General features: G+C 40.7%; 1 protein-coding gene across 4 annotated transcripts; it reads left to right on the top strand.

Annotated features, from left to right (window-relative positions):
* The first annotated feature begins 1550 nt into the window (after window positions 1–1550).
* Window positions 1551–16714, top strand: RNF138 (ring finger protein 138). 4 transcript variants are annotated; one of them, XR_009725673.1, is made up of 8 exons: window positions 1552–1903; window positions 2802–2967; window positions 4313–4428; window positions 5881–5949; window positions 6448–6553; window positions 7412–7519; window positions 16372–16495; window positions 16616–16714. XR_009725673.1 is itself a non-coding variant. In XM_061354914.1 (7 exons), the coding sequence occupies exons 1-7, from the start codon at window positions 1791–1793 to the stop codon at window positions 9012–9014; spliced, it is 744 nt and encodes a 247-aa protein (XP_061210898.1). In that variant the 5' UTR covers window positions 1551–1790; the 3' UTR covers window positions 9015–9113. The 4 variants fall into 4 exon arrangements, 3 of the variants coding, with proteins under 3 accessions (XP_061210898.1, XP_061210899.1, XP_061210897.1); XM_061354914.1 differs by lacking the exons at window positions 16372–16495; window positions 16616–16714 and adding an exon at window positions 8946–9113 and having other exon boundaries at window positions 1551–1903; window positions 5884–5949; XM_061354915.1 differs by having other exon boundaries at window positions 16372–16714.
* Window positions 16715–19579: the final 2865 nt, after the last annotated feature.

The raw sequence follows: 19579 nt of genomic DNA, 5'->3' as shown, positions 1-19579 counted from the left end.
TTTCTCCAAAACCTGAAGTAAATATCTCAGCCCAGGTGATTTAATTCTTCCATTTGGCCCATTGCTTTGTATATGCTTCCCTTCAGTATCTCAGATCTCCTGGTACTTACAGGCATCCAAATTTTGCCTCCATGTGGTCTAAAGTGAAGGTATTTAGGCAGTCATTGGCTTTGCCATGCTGTTCTGCTTTTGGTTAGGAGGATACTAGCATTTTTTGGTAATGGTAATTGCAATAGACCCCAAGTAAGAAAACTGAGCCAGTGTCCTTCATGGAATCACAGGATGGTTTGCCCTTCATCCTCACCTGAGGAGAGACCTGAAGCTGAGCTTTGGCTTTGTTTCCTGCAGTTCCCTCCCTCCCTTCCAAACCACCAGCCCAGAAGGTGGCATGGACATTGCCTTTTGCTGTCGTATCACTGGCAGATACAAAAAGTGGCTCTGATGGACATTTGAAGCCTAAACTGTTTTGAAATGCAGGAGATTGAAGGTGTATGCAAACCACTCTCTCTCCCCCAAAAGTCTAACTTTAGGCTACAGAGAGCAGGATCTCCCCAGCTACCGATCACCTCTGAGCATCTAGCTGTGGTATAGATGGCTGCTGTCTTAAGGACAGAAGGGAAACAAAGGTGAAAGACCCAGTTCTTCTCAGCCTTTGCCCCATGTCTTTGATACAGGGTGAGAGCCCAGGCCTCGCCTGAACCTTAATCATCTCCGCAAGTTAATATAAGTGACATAATCTCTACAAATCCATTTCCTTTTAAAGCTTCCCCAACATTTTGTTTGTTGTTAATCCTCCATGAGTTAAGCTCAAATGAGATCTAGATATGCTTAACAGATCCAAAGTCTTCCCTATCTGGAGAAATTTGTTGGTATTGCTGTATCACCACCATAGTATTCTTATAATCCCTCATTCTGGAAGAACAGTGCAAAGACTAAGATTTCATCACCACCATTCAGGAGGCAGAAAGCCTGGCCCGAATATTACTGATACCACTAAAACTACCTCATAAAATCACCGCTAGCATCAGCTGGTCTATAAACAAACAAAAACCAGAGCAGGCACGTTTTCACTGTTGCTTTATTTGTGTACAAAGTGATCGTAATTTCCTCTCATGTCGAGATGGGATCGGGGGTTGGCGCCGGGTATCCGGGAGTGGGGCGCCAACCCCCGCTCCTGCCGGACACACGCTGAGGGGTGAGCCCCCCTTCCGCCCCAGAAGGCCCCCCGGTGCCGGCGCCTCGGCCTCAAGCGCCTGCGGGCCCAGGATGGGTGGAGGGAGTGGTAGGCGGAGCGGGGAAGCCTCCCGGGCAGGGCGGAGCGGAGGCCGGCCCGCCGTGTCGTAGCCGCGCCGGCGGGCCGGGAGGCAATCGCCATGGAAACGCAGGCCCCGGTCCCGCCCCTGTCTCTGCCTCCCCACGGAAGAGCGGCGGTGAGTGCCGCCGGGAGCGCGGCCGGAGCCGTGGCTGGGGCGGTACCTGCCGCTACGGTTCCCTACCCGAGCACTGCCAGGTCGAGCGCGGCTGGGGGCGCTTCCCGGGCCGGGAAGGGGTGGGGAGGGGAGGGAAGGGCGGGGCTTGCAGAGCGCAGGCCGGGCCCGCTGCCCCCAGCCGCCGCAGCACGGACGCCCACCTGGTGCCAGGTGCCCACCCGCCATCTTCTCCTGGACCCCCAGCGTCCTCCGCCCGCGGCTGCCCGGCGCCGCGGAAGCGTAACGGAGCGGGGCTCGGCTCACCACGGTGGGGCTTGCTCGTAGTAGCCGATCCGCACGGAAAGGCCCTGACGTGTTGCCATGGCCGAGGGAGCCACAGCGGCGGAGGCGTGCTTCAGCGAGGATGATTTTTACTGTCCCGTTTGCCAGGAGGTGTTCAAAACGCCCGTGAGGACCGCGAACTGCCAGCACGTGTGGGTATTCCTCCCTGCCCCCCCGTAGCCCCTTCGCCTCCTTCACAAGCCCGTCCCTCCCCTCCTCCCATTCTCTGCATTTTAATCCTTAGCCGTCCCCTCTCAGCATACCGGCCCCCGGCCTGCACCCGAAGCCTGCCACCCAGGGCCCCGGAACGGCTACTCCAGGAGGGAGCCGGCTTTGAGGCTTGCGTGCCAAGGGCTTCCCCAGCCTTCCCACGCCTCTTTCTTTTGTAGCGGATGAGGGCCGGCTGGTTAGAAAAGCCACCTCCTGAAGCAAGCTCTCGGCTGGCTGGTGGATGGAAACATCTCGCGCATCTAACCTAACTCACGGTTTTAACTTTATAGTTTCCTGCTCGTTTTCCAGCAAGGACCATAGCGTAGTTGTTCTCTCTTTTCAGTTCATCTATTCTGCGTTTTTCAGAGCAACATTTAATTACAAAGTACTGCTTTGTAGCAAAGCAAAATAGCTTTGGCAGCTGGTACACCAGGAAACAAAGTGAGAGAACCACAGAAGGCTGGTGAACTGAGATCTTTCATGCTAAATGCTCCGCTTAAGGACGATAAACAAGGCTTACTTTGATAAGGCTTTCCAATATCATGTGCCTGCTGCACCATTTAATATCTCATTAATGATCAATCCAGTGTACAGCTCAGGAATACTAGTCAGTAAATAGTAAGATCTTTACATAAAGTGCATTGCCAAGTTCCCCTTATTTTCATATGCTTCTTTGTAAGCACCATTAGTTCACTTTGCTTTTACTTATAAAGACTTGTTTACAGTAGACCATTACTCTGACATCTTTTTCCACCTAATAATCAGCCAGCTTTCTTCAAGGACAAAGTATCTCACTCTTCACTTTGCTAACCTGTGTTTGTGGTTAACTTTTTAATTCAGGTTTTGCAGGAAGTGCTTCTTGACAGCTATCAGAGAAAGTGGAACACATTGTCCTCTCTGCCGGGGGAGCGTGACTAAAAAAGAAAGAACATATCCCAAAAGGGCTCTAGATGTTGAAAACAGTATGAAGAAAGCTTCTGGGGGCTGTAGATGCTGTGAGAAGCAGGTAGAGTAAAACTTTACAAAAAGTTGGATAATTCTGTATTATGTTTGACCAGACACACTTTTACTGTGTATTGTTCTTGTCTGGGAGCTAAAGACCCTATGTAACAGTTTAAACTTAGCTTTTTATGGCTTGTGCATATATTAGACATGCAGTGCCTGCTAGGTATGCCTAACAGGTGTAAACAGAAAGAGGATCTTAATATTGTCTATAAGGACTTTTTAAATGGAGTGCCAGTTTTTCTGCAGAGCAATGTGAAAACTGGATATAGCCATAAAACTGGTGAAAGAAAAGTTTGACAAGATAATTGCAGATATATGGAAAACCTCAGAAACTTTTGCTGTGGAAATAAAAGTGCCTATAACTACTGTAAAATTGAATTTAAACCAAAAACAGATAAGTTGATTACTCTTGGTGTACATAAAATCATACAACATTTTCCTTTGCCCCATCAATCTGTTTACATCCCGTCATTCTCTTTGTAAAGGGGTCATTATTTTCAGACCATTGGGTGAAATTGTGACCCCCACTGAAGTCAAGAGTAATCTCTCTTCCGGTATAAATAGTTGCAGGATTTCAGACACACATTTTGCTTACATGAAATTGCATGACATCCAGGTTGTCTTCATGTTTGTTTCATTTCACTTGGATCTTACTTCTGCCAATGTGAAGATTAGTACTAGTGGAAAGCTGAGCTGCTTCCTTTGTTCCACATGATTCATTAGGATGAAAAGCTGGGAGAAAGAAATTATAGCAAGTTGCTGAGGTGGAAGGAAGAACCAAACTGATCCCCAGAAGAACTTAGTGGAATTTAGGCACAGAATGTGATCTTAGATGTGATCTTATTCAACCTCTAAACCCGTGAACACTTTCTGACAGTGCTGTTGGACCTGAAATTCTGATTTAAGGCATGTCCAGCACATCTGTCTTCTGACAAATCTGAGCAACTCATTATCTTGCCTTGCATTTAAGGTAGATATACAGCCTTAAGTTGGTGCTCATTCACATATTGTATTTTTTATTTTTTATCCCTTCTCAAAGAGAAACATTTTGTATTCTTGGAACACACCTAATGCAAAAAAGCTTCTCCTCTGCACAAGGTAACAGCAGGACAGAGAAGACTGAAGGAGCAGTGATGCTTATCCCATCCTCATGGCCCCTCTCTGTCATAGCTCATCAGTTATTGATCCTGGATCGTGGAAGTTGTAGTTCCTGTGACTTTGTTTCAGTTAGATGGAGTTTTATTTGCATCTTTCACCCCTGAGAGCTCTCAGATGCCTGGCTTTTGGGGGGTTGGGAAGTGGGCATGTTATCCAGTAATCTCAATAATTTGGAATTTCATTTACAGGTTAGATTTTCATGGATGAGACAGCATTATAAAACGTGTAAGAAGTATCAGGATGAATATGGTGTTTCTTCTATTATTCCAAACTTACAGATTTCTCAAGATTCTACAGGGAACAGGTAATCGGGGTGTTTTATCTATAGCAATGCATCTTCTTTCCCTGCTCCATCCCCTCCCACCAGAGTATTTTTTTCCAGGGTATGTCTTTTTTTGCAATAATTATTATCCCTATTTTTGTGCATCAAAAAAAAATGACAGTTTTTCCAGGTCTTTTTCTTTACTCTTAGCACACAGAAGAAAACCTTTCTGCATGGTGGTTTGGGATGTTTTCCAGGGACTCTCCTAAAAAATGTGTAATATTTGTAGCTCGCTTTCCTTGCCTTGGCAGCATTTGAGCAGCTTACTTTGTAACATACTTTCAGTAGTTAGCCCCTTCTCTTTTTATCCCTCCTCCTCTTTCCTAAGTCTGTTTTAGTGGGTCTCCTGTGTCAGAACTTTACTGTGCAAGCTTTTGCTTTCTGATTGAATTTATTTTGAACTGATCTGTTATGAACATACAAAGAACTCCAGTATAGTACATACCATAAAATACAAATGGCACAATTTTAGGCAGTAAAGCTAAAGAACTTTCTTTTTCATACCTTCTCACTGATGTATTTGTTTTGATTGGGGGTATTTGCTTATTTTTGAAAACCTTTTTTTACATAGTAGTTTCATAGGGCTTTATTCTATATAGCCTGTCCTTTATTTATTTTCTTTTGATATCTGTTTTCTATTTTTAGCAGTCTGAACTTCTCTATGTTTGGTTTTCAATCTGTCAATATGTTGAAAGTGGAAGTTTTATATATATATATATATATATATATATATATATATATATAAAAAGTGGAAGTTTAAGCTGTTGACTATGCCACTGTAGCATACCTGTGCTTATAATATTACAGAAGTGTAACAAAATGTACTGTGCCCAGATTTGTGACTGCGAATGTTCATGTTCTTGGAATGATCAGTGTGTCTGTGCAGTTTCTTCTGGCTTAGCTAGAGGTGCATATGTGGTCAAAATTACTTTCTAAATATTTCAGTCTGTCACTCTTACTTTAGGAAATAGTTTATTTGTGCTCAGTGTAAAAAGTTTGATTTTGCTGTAGTTGAAAGTTGTAAATTATTTGTGTAATCCCATGACAGTTAAGTGCTTGTTTGCATAGTCTTAAGTCAAAAAACTTAGAAAAGTGCTTCCTGTCTTGCATTCACATCGTTCATAATGCTTTTTGTGCTACTTGGCTGTAATCTCCATTACCATTCTTGTTGGCTAGATGGTTGTTGTATCATATACTCTTTTGCTATGAAGTTGTGTAGTATTCCAGCAAGGGTCACTACGGTAGCCGCATACTGAGATTTACACTGATCCAAAGGAAAAGTTGCGAGAGTTAACTTGTGTGCCATTGTATATTTTGCCTTGAAATTCATGTGACTCAATGCTTCCCCCGTGTTACTCTTAAACTTCAAAAAATCTCTGTAGTGGAGTAAAATAATATCAATTTTTTTTCTTTCTTTTTTTTCTTCATTTAAAGTAGCAGGAGTGATGCAATATCTGATAATGGTGAGATGGCTAATAATCAAGTGCTTCAAGGAGAAACAAGGTAGGCTGCTTATTCTTCTATAGTTAATATTAAAATAGATCCAGATAGTCCTATTGCAAGCTTCTACTAATGTAAAAAAAACCCCACAAGCACATACAACAAGTTGTATTTAAAAATATGTGTAGTTTCTGTATAGTTTGCATCTATACATTAGAATTTGGGGTTTTTTTTAGTACTTTCCTGGATGATTTGCACTAAAAGATGTTACCAGTAAGATCAGGATGCAGCTGAAATCTTTACAAAGGAGTTTTATGAAATCCAAGTTTCAGAAGAGTGCATTTAGGTGCACAAATAATAAATGTGCTTTAAAATAACAATTTGGAAGTAGCACTGGAACGCCATTAGATCTGCTACTGTGTCAATGCGGGTGGGCTTTTTTTTGAAGTTTTTTTTTTTCAAAAAAAGGGAAAATAACAAGGTAACAGACAATTTACATTTTCTGTAACACTGCTTCTAAAACTCTCTTTTCTGTTTAATACTGTGTATTTCTGTTTACAGTGGACACCCAACCTTCAAATGCCCCCTGTGTCAGGAAGCCAATTTTACCAGACAGCGCTTGCTGGATCACTGTAATAATAGACATCTTTATCAGATAGTTCCTGTAGTAAGTATTGTTGCTTATATATGATTCTTAAGCTACTTTCATTATAATTATGTGGATAATTTTAAATGTATAGTAACTACTCGATATCTGTAAAGATCACTGTGGTCTGAGAAAGGCAATATACTTAATGCAGTGCATTTAACTTGATGGGTGACTTTCATGTGAAAATGTTTCTTGTCCAGATTCTTGTTGGTTTAAGGCATTTCTGACTTAGCTGTCTCATTTATCTAGATGTGAAATAAACTCAGTTTTTGAGCCTGACATTCTTCATTTAGTAGTTCAGATCTGTTTCTGTAGATTCCCATTCATAACATAACTTGTTTTATGTGAAACCTGCACTTACGTGAAAAGTAATCTAAAGTAATCAATCAAGGGAGCTGAAGAGGAAAAATCTGTTTGGTTTTCTGTTCTTTTAATCTGCATAGGGTGTGTTATTTTTTCTTTTGACTTGATCATCTCAATTGTATGAAAATTCTCCCAAACAATGAGTAGGATGCAGTAATCACTTTGTGTTCTAAATTTTAACTAACAGAAATTAACTAGGAGTGCCAGATAGACATGACAATGTTACACTCCTAAGAGAAATATGAGATTTGACGAGTTGAAATGTAATTTTTGAATGTTATGCAACTGAGGAAAAGGATACTTAAAACTGTGATATTTTTTTTTTTTTTTTTTAAATGTGAAAATTTTTGGTAGTGGATGAGTAAGACTTTTCCTGTATTCCTAGTTATTTTCCTGTATTTCTGTATCCTGTATTCCTAGTCATTCCTGTAGACCATGTCTTCAATGTGTTCTGTATTACCAATAATTTTTTTTTTTTCATTCTTTCTCTTTCCCATTCCCCTCCAAATTCAGATCTGTCCTATTTGTGTATCTCTTCCTTGGGCAGATACTAACCAGGTGACTAGAAATCTCGTTAGCCATCTAAATCTAAGACACCGGTTTGACTACGGAGAATTTGTGGTAAGTTTTTTCTTCTTTGATGTGTAGGGGGGAATAAATGGTAACATTTTCTATAAACAAAATGCCAATAAAAAATTTGTACCAAACTTGTTTGTGCTCTGGACATGCTATGTTCCTGCTTTGTATAAAACTCAGAAGTAGCCCTGTCTGCTCTTAAACATTCCGCTATCAACATGAACTGCCACTGAGAATAGATGTCTGTCAGTAGCTGAAGTCTGCTCCAAACTGAGGGCTGAAGTTAACAATACCTTAATGTTCTCAATCTGAACTTTTTCTTCCTCCAGAAAAGTTAATTACTGTTGCTTCTGGGGAAAATGAAATAGGTACTGCTCTGTTCTATTGACATTTTTTACTTTTTATGGCAGAAATGGTTAAATCATAATGCTCAGGACTCAAAGTGCAGCTTGACTAGCTGATACTGCTGCTACAGCCTCTCTTCCAATATGTTGTGACAGGGGCTGCAATGTGAAAAAGAGAGATGTCATTATTGTTCAGGTTGCCTTCTTTCAGGCTCACTGCTTAAATGACATTGAACTAGGTGCAGAACTACATAGGTGTAGTCAGTGGATGGATCGTAAGTCAAGTGAACCCGTTGAGTACTGTGTGTGGGATCAGAGAGCTGGAGAATTTGTGTTGTATTTTCTACAATCTGTCAGGCTTTGGGGTACACTGCTTGAGCTTTGTATGAGACAAGCATAGTACTTGAGGAGTAGGCAGCTTCACTGGCTAGAGGTGGGCAAGATGATGCATATTGTTCTTTGTGTAGAGTGATCTGTGACAAAGGCATGAAGAGTTAGGAGACTGATGCAGTGGATTAGGCTCTTCAACATGAGAGCATCTTGCATGTTTGAAGATGTAAAACTGGTGGTGGCAATTCTGATGTGGGGCAGCTGCCAGAACTGCATTAAAATATGTATTACGCTGGCTTATTAACAACTTGGAAGACAGCTCTTCAAAAGTAGCAGGGTTAACCACCCATCTTTTATGATGCATGTTTGCTTTCTCATTGTAAGCAGCATATTCTCAATGATCAATGATTACTGTTGTCTAGGGATCACATTTTGTTTTTATTAATGGAGGATGTTATGGCTGGTTGGAAGCCCTGTTCCAAGAACAGTGTGACACAGTCAGTCAGCTTTTCTGAGCTGGCTGTTCTGTAATGTAATTCAGCCAGGGGGAGAAGATGGGCCCTTCTGCTTAATGAGCCTTGTCCCCCTCATCTGATTCTTCTCTTGTCTCATGTATCTCTTGGTACTTGGTTAAATAAAAGATACTGTGCAACATAAACAATCATCTAGTACATGTAAAGATGAAGAGTCTTCATCTAAGTGCCAATTGCTATGGAAAAATGTGGGAAATGAATGATTAAGGACTATGGTACTTCTTGAGTATTTGTCCATTTTGATGATGTTTTCATTTTGTTTAGAATCTTCAGCTTGATGAAGAAGCCCAATACCAAAATGCAGTTCAAGAATCCTGTCATGTGAACTTTTAAAGTATAGCTCCCCTTCATCTCACTGATTATCTGAGAGAAAAATCACATTATTTCTATTGGTGACCTGAAGTGTATATTAATAAAAATGGTATTCAGTAACCAGTTTTCAGGCTTAACTTCTTCCCAGTGTTCATAAGGACTTTTTGTAAATGATTTAACCAGAACTCAGATTTGACACCTGTACTGAGCTGTGCCCCTGTGGAGTTTTGGGGACCTTTTTAGAACTCCACATGGTTGTCTTTTTCTCTAATGTTTATTACTGTTAATTACACAGTTCCTTTTATTAATGTAAGATATTTTAATTCACCAAAACCAACTTTGAAAGTATCTTTAGAAAGATACACCAAGATGCTCTCTTGCACTGTTGAGTTTAAGTTCAGCAGTCATCTGCTAAGATATCTATGAGATTATAATTTTTTTTTCTGTTCTTGCCCAATGACAAAGTTTTTTTTTTTTTTGTTTTCTGTGGATCAACAATGCAGAGCAGGGTTGGTTTTGGTTTTATTTTTTTTTGTTTTCACCTTTCATTGAGAAAGAATAATGCTATCGCCTAGGAGTAATTACATCTATTTTTTCCTTTTTCTGGAGCATAACTGAAATAGAATGCTTGCTTACTAAAGTGGTGGGTGAGGAGTTTTCCCTATGCTCCCAACTACTAAGAAAGATGATATACTTTCTAAGCAATTTAAGGTGACATGCAAAAGGCATGCATTTTCATATATGACTGCGACCAGCTAGTTTTTCATTTTGCTGGAGCTTTTCAAGAACTTCTGTTGTTGCATTTGAAATTCAAGTTTTGATCAGTTCAGTCTTTCATGGAAGGCTGTGTAACTCGAGAACTAATTGGCATCAGACCTACCAACACTGAAATGAACTTGTTTTGATAGACTGTTTAAAATTTGGGTATCTCCTACAAACCAAAGGCTTGAAAAACAGAGTTGAGAAGAAAAGCTTGCTCTAAAGTAGTTACCAGCATTTCTAAGAGTTCCTATTCTAGATTTTCACATTCCCAGCAAAACCATCATTACATTCAGAGAAAACTGAGCAATAATGCAATTTTTAATTTAAATAGAAAATGTATTTGTAAAAGAACTTCAAAGTTTTTTTTTTTTTTTTATTTAATACTAATGGGGAGAAGGAGAAAGAAAGGTGCACAGCTTATATTTTTGATGTTTAAAGAGACTGTTCTGAATGTTTACCATTTAGGACCAACATTTCATCCTATGTCACCATCACCCATTGTCAAACTATTTTTCTTAGTGGGTATTGTATATATGGTGGAAAACATCCCCAGTGATTTTCCTAGTCTAGTTGGTGATTTATGTATAATAATATAAGTTGTTCAGCTGAAGTAAAATCTGCTTCTTGTGCCCTGGCTCCCATTTGCTCTCCAAATAGATTTTGGTTACTCTTTAAATACTGGGATATTTCATAATCCAGAGGTTGAAATGCCTCATTCGGCAATGTAACGGGTTTCAGAACTGATTCTTAGTTCTAGTAGGTTGAGTGTTGGAACTAAACCACTATACACTGTAACGACATTTCTCTTACATTTCTTAAGAGTGTAAAACATTACTGGAGCCATAGCTAGCTAAAACACAGAGGAAGTTGGCTATTTCAGAAACATCTGAAGGTTATATCCTTTTAATAACAACTTAACTTGTCTTGCATTCTGTTACTGGCTTAATACAGTTTTTCACAGCAGCCCATGCTTTAATCTTATACTCCAGCTCACCTGTTTGCCCTTTGTCATGGTTTAACCCCATATTCTTGTCTGCGCATTTTCACTCGTCTGTCAGCTCTAGTGCTTGTGTGACCACATACTGATTTGGAGTGGTTCACTGATCCAGCTGAAAAGGTTGTTTAGATTTTTACTTTCTCTTTTTGTTCTATAAAGCCAACTATAAAATAGTGCCCTTAGACAGAAAGGAGTTTCAAGGTAGCCTGATGCTAAAGTTTTAGCTTTTTAAAGTAAAAATGCATACCGTGGTGATTTTATTACTGCATACATTTCCTAAGGAATTTAATAGTTATATGTAAGTTTAAATTTTTTAGATTCAATAAAATATTTATATGATCTGGCAAAAAATGCCTACAGCCAATACAGATTCAGAATGCCTCATGGACACTGGAACTAGTTATTTCTATTACTTGAACGTATCTTGAGGATTGCAAATGGAATTACATCTCTTCTAAAACTCTGGGAAACAAATTTTTCTTATAGCAATAATTAGTTGTCACTTGATGCGTAGCTGCTGAACATTTTAGTCATGTTTAAATGTTGAAAGACTTGAATACACATTTTAAAGCAACAAATGTGTATTAACGCAATATAAAAAAAACCTTGCAAAATATTTATCCTCTTTATTTGCTTATGTTAAAATCTGTATTGGCAGGCAATGCCTTGCATAAGATTTTATACTTTTAATATGAAGAGATTGCATCCAATAACGCTCGCTAGGTAAACGTTTAATGAAAATATCTATTTAAATAATGCTGCTGCTGGTCATAATCTTTCTCACTGAAACTCAGACATGCACAAAAAGCTGTGTATCTGTGATGGGTGATGCTTGTACTCAAAACTTGCGATCTTTACTGGAAGGTTGCTGTTTAACGATGTTTTTATGTTCATGTTGCATTGTGTATGGTTTCAATATGGAATATTATGTTTGAATTGTACCTTCTGTTTTTTCTCTTATTAAAGTATTTTATTTTCTTTCTTTTTTTTTTTTTCATAATAAAGCTGATCAGTCCTTTGGTTGCTGCTACTTCCTTTTCAGATGCTTTCTAAGCCTAACTACGTGGTCAGTTTTATGCCTTCACACTTTGATGACTGGAGTGGCATGCATGCTGCTGAAATTAATGAGTTGTGGCTCATAATCCATTACTGAGCTGACAAGTTACCTTGTGTCACGTCTTAAGATCTTTCCATGAAGCAGGAAAGATGATTGGTTGACGTAAACTTACTTGTGCTTGTTTTCTCCCTTCCATGTTCATGTGTTGCTGTCCCATGTAATGTGAATAGAGAAATAACATCTAAAAAGAGAGAGAAAGAAGTATGTAACACTTGGGGCCAATAGCAAGCCTTGTTATTTAAAGTTGGATCTACTGAGGAAATGATTTTCTGAGGAAAGAATTGTCAGTAAGTTTGGCCATTTGCATTATTGGACCATATTTTGGCGCTGAAAAAATCTGGTTATTTCTTGTGCTTTTACATCCTAAGGTCATACAGATGACAATATGGTTATGGAATTAACTCTCTTATTTTGAATGATAGGAATATAAAAAAAAGCAAATTTACATTTTATTAGTTTATTGTTCTTTCCCCTTAGAACCTGGTTTTCTGAGCATTAAATAAATCACTATCTGCTAAATCTGGTCATTAAGCCCTTTGTTAGAAATTCCATTTGATTTTCTTTTACTATAGCAATTCATTCTCTTGGAGAGAAGGCAGTGTCTGTAATTCTCATTGGCAGTATGTTGGTTATAGGCTATGTGAGCTCTAGAGAACTCCCCTTTGTCCTGCTCCGGTCCTAAACCATGGTTTCATACCCAGGGAGAGAGTGGGACTTTGCGCGCACAGGCCATCTTGTTACAGGTAGTCAGGGGTAGAAGGTTGTATTTGGGAAGCATTCCTGAGTCCCGCTTTTCAGATGTGGCTTTTGAGTCCAGTGAGATTTGAATGCATGGGTGCCTGTGAGGTTGCTGCTGCAAAAGAGTGGGGATAGTGTATGAGCTAATGTATTTTTTATACTCTTGTTTTGTGCTGAAACAGACACACTAATTCATGGATGCTCTTAAGATGTCTGCTTAGCTATGTCTTGTAAACACTGTGCCATTTGTGTAATAACTGCAGAACCTGGCAGCCAGGTTATTGCTGGCAAGCAGAGCTATGAGAATATCTGACAAAAGCATCTTCAGGGTTTTTCTAGAATTGCAGAAACTAGCATTGAAAGGGCACAAACAGTACATAGTTTGTTCTCTGTACAGTGTCCATGTAAATTTGCTCTGGGTATCAGGTTTCTTTTGTGTCCTGTTGTGGGTACGTTTGAAAACACATAGGAGACAAAATTCAGGGCCTCTAAGAAGGCTTTTCAATAATGTTAAAATTGTCACTTCCTGGTAAATTACCAGAGTCTTGATAGGGTAAAGCATAGACTGTTTTCCCCCACCTCCTCATGAGTAAAGTAGGTCTGTACTGTGCATACTCTTCTCAAACTGTAGGTCTGCTCTGGGAAGGACCACTTTTCCCCTCTTCGTTTTCCAGCTGTTACCAGCCTTACACGTTCTGTATTGTTTATACGCACCTCTGGCTGTGCCCTCTATATTTTGGGACTGATGTAGGCCTTGGGTAAATGCAGTAACTAAGAAATTTAGCTTTAATAATTTCTAGAGTTCACCTGCCACGTTTACTGATATGACTGGAGGAGTTTATATTTCTCAGAATGTGTTTGCAGTTTGAAACAACCATTTGCTTTGTTGTTTTCTTTCAGGGGACGGTCTGGTTTTGGTTTGGAGAGATTAGGATGATGCTTAAAATCAGAAACATCTCATGCAGACCAGTTCTTTATGGTAATAGGCACTTGTTTTTTGGAAAGCCTTGCATTAGGTTCTCTGATATTGCAGGTATGGGCAGAAGACAGTAGGAAGATGGATTTTTTCTCTAGGGTAACTGCTGTGGCACTAGTGTCATAGAAGGTTTATGAGATGTATCAGCTCCGTTGTGAGACTGTTCAAACTTCAGTAATTTCTTTTATGGATTTTTCTTCTTTCATAATTCAAACCACAAGAGGGCACTGAGTATTTTTGGGTTGTATCTAAATAAGAATAGCATTTAAGGATGCTGATTCACTAAGTAGTAGTACTCCGAGAGACTTTTAGATATGTGATTTCTATGCAGATGTTTCATAAAATGAAATAAATCATTTATATGTGTTAAGGGGTAAGAGACTGACTGAGGTCATTCCAATCTACAGAAAGAATATTTCTAACTTACTGTAAAACCTCAAACTTACAGATTTGCTTGTGTGCTTTATCATCTGTGGCAAATAAGCCGTGTTGCCCCAGCACTCCACTCTGGGGCCAGCCGAGTGGCCCCCAATTCACGAGTGAAGGTGAAATGTAGCATGTGCATGCAAACCCCGTTCACTTGCAGGAAGTTTCTTTCCCCAAACGCGTTCTTTACAGAGATCGTCTTTAACCTGAAGCGTTGTAAGTACGCACAGGAGTCACAGGGGGGCACCTGAGGACTGCCGCAGTCTGATAGTGAGCGATGGGGTCATTGCTGGGGTTTTGACTTCACGTTTTCTGAAACTGACGTGTCAACGACCTCGCTGATTCCATCTGTTGCAGTGGTGGGGTCCAGCAGGTGCCAAGTACAACCACACTTCATTACCCCTTCATATTACTTAGGTCTTCTAGGTTGTTCTCTGGCAGCACATGCAGTAGTTTGGGGTTGATAGAGGCCTCTGGAATGAAAACAGAAATGCTCCCAGCTAAGGCTCATGCTCCATAGTCTGGGAGATAACTAAGTACCCCTGGGGTATACTTCTATAGGGGCATGATACCCAGCGGCCAGCTGCAGTTACTTTAGCAGCTGCAAATCAGTTTGTTTCACACTTTAATCTGATTCATATTTACCATGAAATAAGTTTGTGTAAAAACATGTCAAACATGATTCAGACTCCTGTGAAAGGGGGAGAGGTGAAATCTTCTATGAGTAATTACTTAATGTATGAAAGATGGTTTTCTCACACAAACTATAACATAATGGTTCAAGTACATGTCTGAAGTGGCAGTGGGCAGGAAGGGATGCAGCGTTATACACCCAAGCTTCTGTGGTTTGCTTTTTAACCTTGCTTTTTGATTTATCTGCAGTTAAGCAGTGCAAGGAAACTGAAGGTTTGCTTCATTTTTGTGACAACTCTTAATCAAAGCTTTTGTTCCTCTGCAAGAAGATAGAATACTTGTATGTGATATTTCTGTGATTTTTTTTTATATTCTTGCATTATATTCCATATGACACCCGCTAGGCATGTAAACATTTGAGTTTCGTTTCTTGAAATACCTAAGTATTGTGTTCAACTTGAAACATTTTGGTTTTGACTGGGGATTTTTTATCTTGCACATTTATTTGACAACCCTTATCTTCATAGGTGCTTTTGCCTCATCAGCCAGGGAGTTACTATTGCAGCATTATCCCCATTTGGGGAATTTAACTGCAGAAAAAGTGAAACTAATTTGTGCAAGATAATGCAGGAAGCTTGAGGCAGGGCAAGCAACAGTCCACTGTCTGAGAATAATAGACCATTTGAATATCCTCCTACTCTTTAACATTTGGTCTCTAAGCACTGCTAAATGGGGTATGTAATGCTCCACAAGCCAACACTTTTCAAGATAATTTAATGAATTCATACCACTTGAAATTGACACTGAAACTTACCATCAGTCAGGTTCCACCCAAATGTCAACAAGCATCCATGAATCACCATTGTTTGCTGAGGAGTACACTGATAGCAAAATTATCAAAGCATCTGTGCTGAAACAGAGATCAATGACACTATTCAAATATGAATAGTGTCAGATATTCAAATACCTACTCAAAATGCTAGAAAATCACTGGCTGTGTTGAGCTATTTTTAACTGTTTTTATGTCTCTCTGTAGTTAGCTGATATTGTACTCTGAAATTAAGTTCCTTTGGCTTTTAAAAAGAGCATTTTTGCCATCGTGTACTTTACTGATTTTTTACAATCTCTCTGCCCCTATTACTGTCTCTTCCCTTCCCAGCAATCTTCTGCAGACATAGCTTTGCAAAGAAGACTAAAGCAAGCGTTTTTTCCCTCTGCATTGGAGAAAGCCTGATAAATGTTCCTTCTGCAGGGGAATAAGCACCACAGTATTATTATTATTACCTGTGCTGAAGTAGTGACCACCAGCAACATTGCTGCCAGGCAGAGGTAAAGAGAATGCCTGTCCAAGGGAACATGCAATCTGCTCTGTGGTGCTCCCCATGTGGCTGGTAGTAGTAGCAAAGTGAACTCAGCAGGAGATGAAGGTGGTCATTGGATCTGTGGCAAGCTCCACATCAAGTTCTGATGTCTTTTCATAGCTTCTGCTATCAGCGTGGGAGCATGTGGGTATATGGGGAAAGAAATGTAATTGACTGGCAAAAGCTCAGATTTTGCAGGTGTCTCTTACAGTTAGTTACTCAGGGCTCATTAGATAGCCTAGCACCCATAAAAGTTGTGAAATATGTTCAAGACAAAGAATTGCAAGAAAGGAAAAAACAATCAACCAGTTAAAGATTGCTGCTCCTTCTGCTTTGTATTTAATGTTTTAACTTTTCCTCAAACACAGAGCTTTTAGTTAGGACACTGGTGGACTCTATCGGCAGATCAAAATGGAAAAGACGTCCTTGACTTCACAGTTCCCTAACCATGTCAAGGAAGGACATGCAATACTTCGGCTGCTGTATGTCCTGGTAACTGTAAAATAAAGAAATAATCCAAGACTGCTATTCTTTTTGTACATCTGAAAATGTACACCGTCTATTCAAATAGATTGTTCTATCCTTTATTAATTAATATCCAGGAATGGTCAGTTATTTATTACTGTAGGTCTTGGTCTTAGAAGTACGATATGACTGTAGTGCTTTCTATCTTCAAAGAAAAATGCAAGCAATTGCACAGCAAAACCCTGAGGAAAATAAGAGGTAGGTATATTTCCTGAACATAGACAGTCAGTGATAAAGCAAGATGTTTGCCATTGTAGAGAACATTCTGACAAAAGTAGGCAAGGTCTATAGAAAAGATCTGTGCTTGGATAGAAAAAACTTCTTTAAGACTGCCCATCCATTTATTAATTTCTCCTGAGTGTATATTAAAAAAGCATTTAGCTACTTCATGAGTGACACCAAACTTTATGACAAGAACTTCTGTCTTAAAAAAGTCCTGATATCCTGTTGTTCATATATTGTTTATTTTTCTGTTGCATCTTGTTTAATTATACTAGATGACTCCTTGAAGTATCAGAACTCTGAGGGACTGTACTTTACAATGCATAAAGCTTACTTTTGTAGAAAAAAATAGCATTATAAGAACAGCAATATGTCCATCATATTTGAAAAATCATGGCAGTCTAGTGAAGTTCCCAATGACTGGAAAAAGGGAAATATAACCCCCATTTTCAAGAAGGGGAACATGGATGACCCAGGGAATTACAGACCAGTCAGTCTTACCTCTGTGCCTGGCAAAATCTTGGAGCAGATTCTCCTGGAAGGCATGCTAAAGCACAAGAAAAACAACAAGGTGCTTGGTGACAGCCAGCATGGCTTCACTAAGGGCAAATCCTGCCTGACCAATTTGGTGACCTTTTATGATGGGGCTACAGAACTGATGGATAGGGGTAGAGCAGTTGATGTCATCTACCTGGATTTGTGCAAAGCATTTGACACTGTCCCACACAACATCCTTGTCTCTAAATTGGAGAGACATCAATTTGATGGATGGACCACTCAGTGGATAAAGAACTGGCTGGATGGCCACACTCAGGGAGTTGTGGTCAATGGCTGAATGTCCGGCTGGAGACCAGTAATGAGTGCTGTCCCTCAGGGATCAGTGTTGGGACTGGTCTTGTTAACATCTTTGTTGGTGACATGGACAGTGGGATTGAATGCACCCTCAGCAAGTTTGCCAATGACACCAAGCTGTTTGGTTTGGTTGATACGCTGGAGGGAAGGAATGCCATCCAGAGGGACCTTGACACGCTTGTGAGGTGGGCTGATGCCAACCTCATGAAGTTTAGCCATGCCAAGTGCAAGGTCCTACACCTGGGTTGGAGCAATCCCAGGCACAGCTACAAGTTAGGCAGAGAAGAGATTCAGAGCAGCCCTGTGGAGAAGGACTTGGGGGTGCTGGTCAATGAGAAACTTAACGTGAGCCATCTGCAGTGTGTGCTCGCAGCCCAGAAAGCCAACCATTATCCTGGGCTGCATCAAAAGGAGTATGACCAGCAGGTCGAAGGAGGTGATCCTGCCCCTCTACTCTACTCTCGTGAGACCTCACTTGGAGTATTGTGTGCAGTTCTGGTGTCCTCAACATGAAAAGGACATGGAACTGTTGGAACAAGTCCAGAGGAGGGCCACGAGGATGATCAGGGGACTGGAGCACCTCCTGTATGAAGATCGGCTGAGCAAGTTGGGGCTGTTCAGCCTGGAGAAGGGAAGTCTGCGTGGAGACCTCATAGCAGCCTTCCGGTATCTGAAGGGGGCCTATAGGGATGCTGGGGGGGACCCTTCATTAGGGACTGTAGTGATAGGACAAGGGGTAATGGGTTCAATCTTAAACAGGGGAGGTTTAGATTGAATATAAGGAAGAAATTCTTTACTGTGAGGGTGATGAGGCACTGGAATGGCTTCCCCAAGTGTTGTGGTTTAAAACCAGTCAGGCAGCTCGTTCATCCACTCCCCCCCCTTCTTGACCTCCCCCTACTCCTGGAGGGACGGAGAGGAGAATCAAAAAGAATGCAACTCCCATGGGTTGAGATAAGAACAGTTTAGTAACTAAGGTATAACACAAACCACTGCTGCTACCACCAATAATAATAAAGGAAATAACAAGGGAAGAGAATACAACACCTCACCACCAGCTGCCTGATAGCTCACCCCCCCAGCCCGACCAAGCACCGACCGATATCTCTTCCAACCCTCCCAGTCTACCGGCCCTTTTGCGTAACTCCCAGTTACATCCTGGGCATGACGTGCTGTGGTATGGAATACCTCTTTGGTCAGTTTGGGTCAGGTGTCCTGTCTCTGCTTCCTCCTGGGTTCTCCTCCTCCCTGGCAGAGCATGAGGCTCACAAAGTCCTTGTCAAGACCAAAACGTTGGTCTTATCAGCTCTGTTCCCAGGCCGAAAGTCAAAACACAGCACTGCACCAGCTACCAAGGAGAAAAATGAGTGCTACTGCTGAACCCAGGACACCAAGGAAGTTGTGAATGCTCCATCCCTAGCAGTGTTCAAGGCCAGGTTGGACAGAGCCTTGGGTGGCATGTTTTAGTGGGAGGTGTCCCTGCCCACAGCAGGGGGGTTGGAACTAGATGATCTTAAGGTCCTTTCCAACTCTGTTCTGTTTCTGTCTACGACTGCTGCTTCTCAGTGGATCAGCAATGAAATAAGCATGGATCTGAGTAGCTAGAAATTGCTCAGGTGTCCTCATTACCTGTTCTTTCTTGTTAGCTCTGATACTTGAAATAGTATGAGAATGGAAGGTAACCCTGCCCATTGTAGACGGGTTGGAACTGGATGATCTTTGCGGTCCCTTCCAACCCAAACCATTCTATGATTCTGTCACATGTTATTATTTTTTTTATATAATCGTTTAGGATTCAGCATTTGCAATACAAAATCTAGGTGCCATTTTTAGTTTCTGTGATGGTCTAACCAGGTAGGTAGTTTGTGAAAGTAAAAGGTTAGCACAGGCTGATCATGCAATTACCACAAGTAGCTTCCATTTAAGCATGAGAAGCTGTGGCAATTTCAACACTCTCTGGAATCTATTAAGTAGAAA

The sequence above is a fragment of the Neopsephotus bourkii genome, unplaced genomic scaffold (assembly GCF_033783945.1).
Source record: "Neopsephotus bourkii isolate Nb327-2 ecotype Australia unplaced genomic scaffold, CSIRO-AGI_Nbou_v1 NB_753, whole genome shotgun sequence".
In the NCBI taxonomy this organism is placed as follows: Eukaryota; Metazoa; Chordata; class Aves; order Psittaciformes; family Psittacidae; genus Neopsephotus; species Neopsephotus bourkii.
Note: the sequence above shows the minus strand (reverse complement) of the source record. Positions and strands in the feature narration are given on the sequence as shown.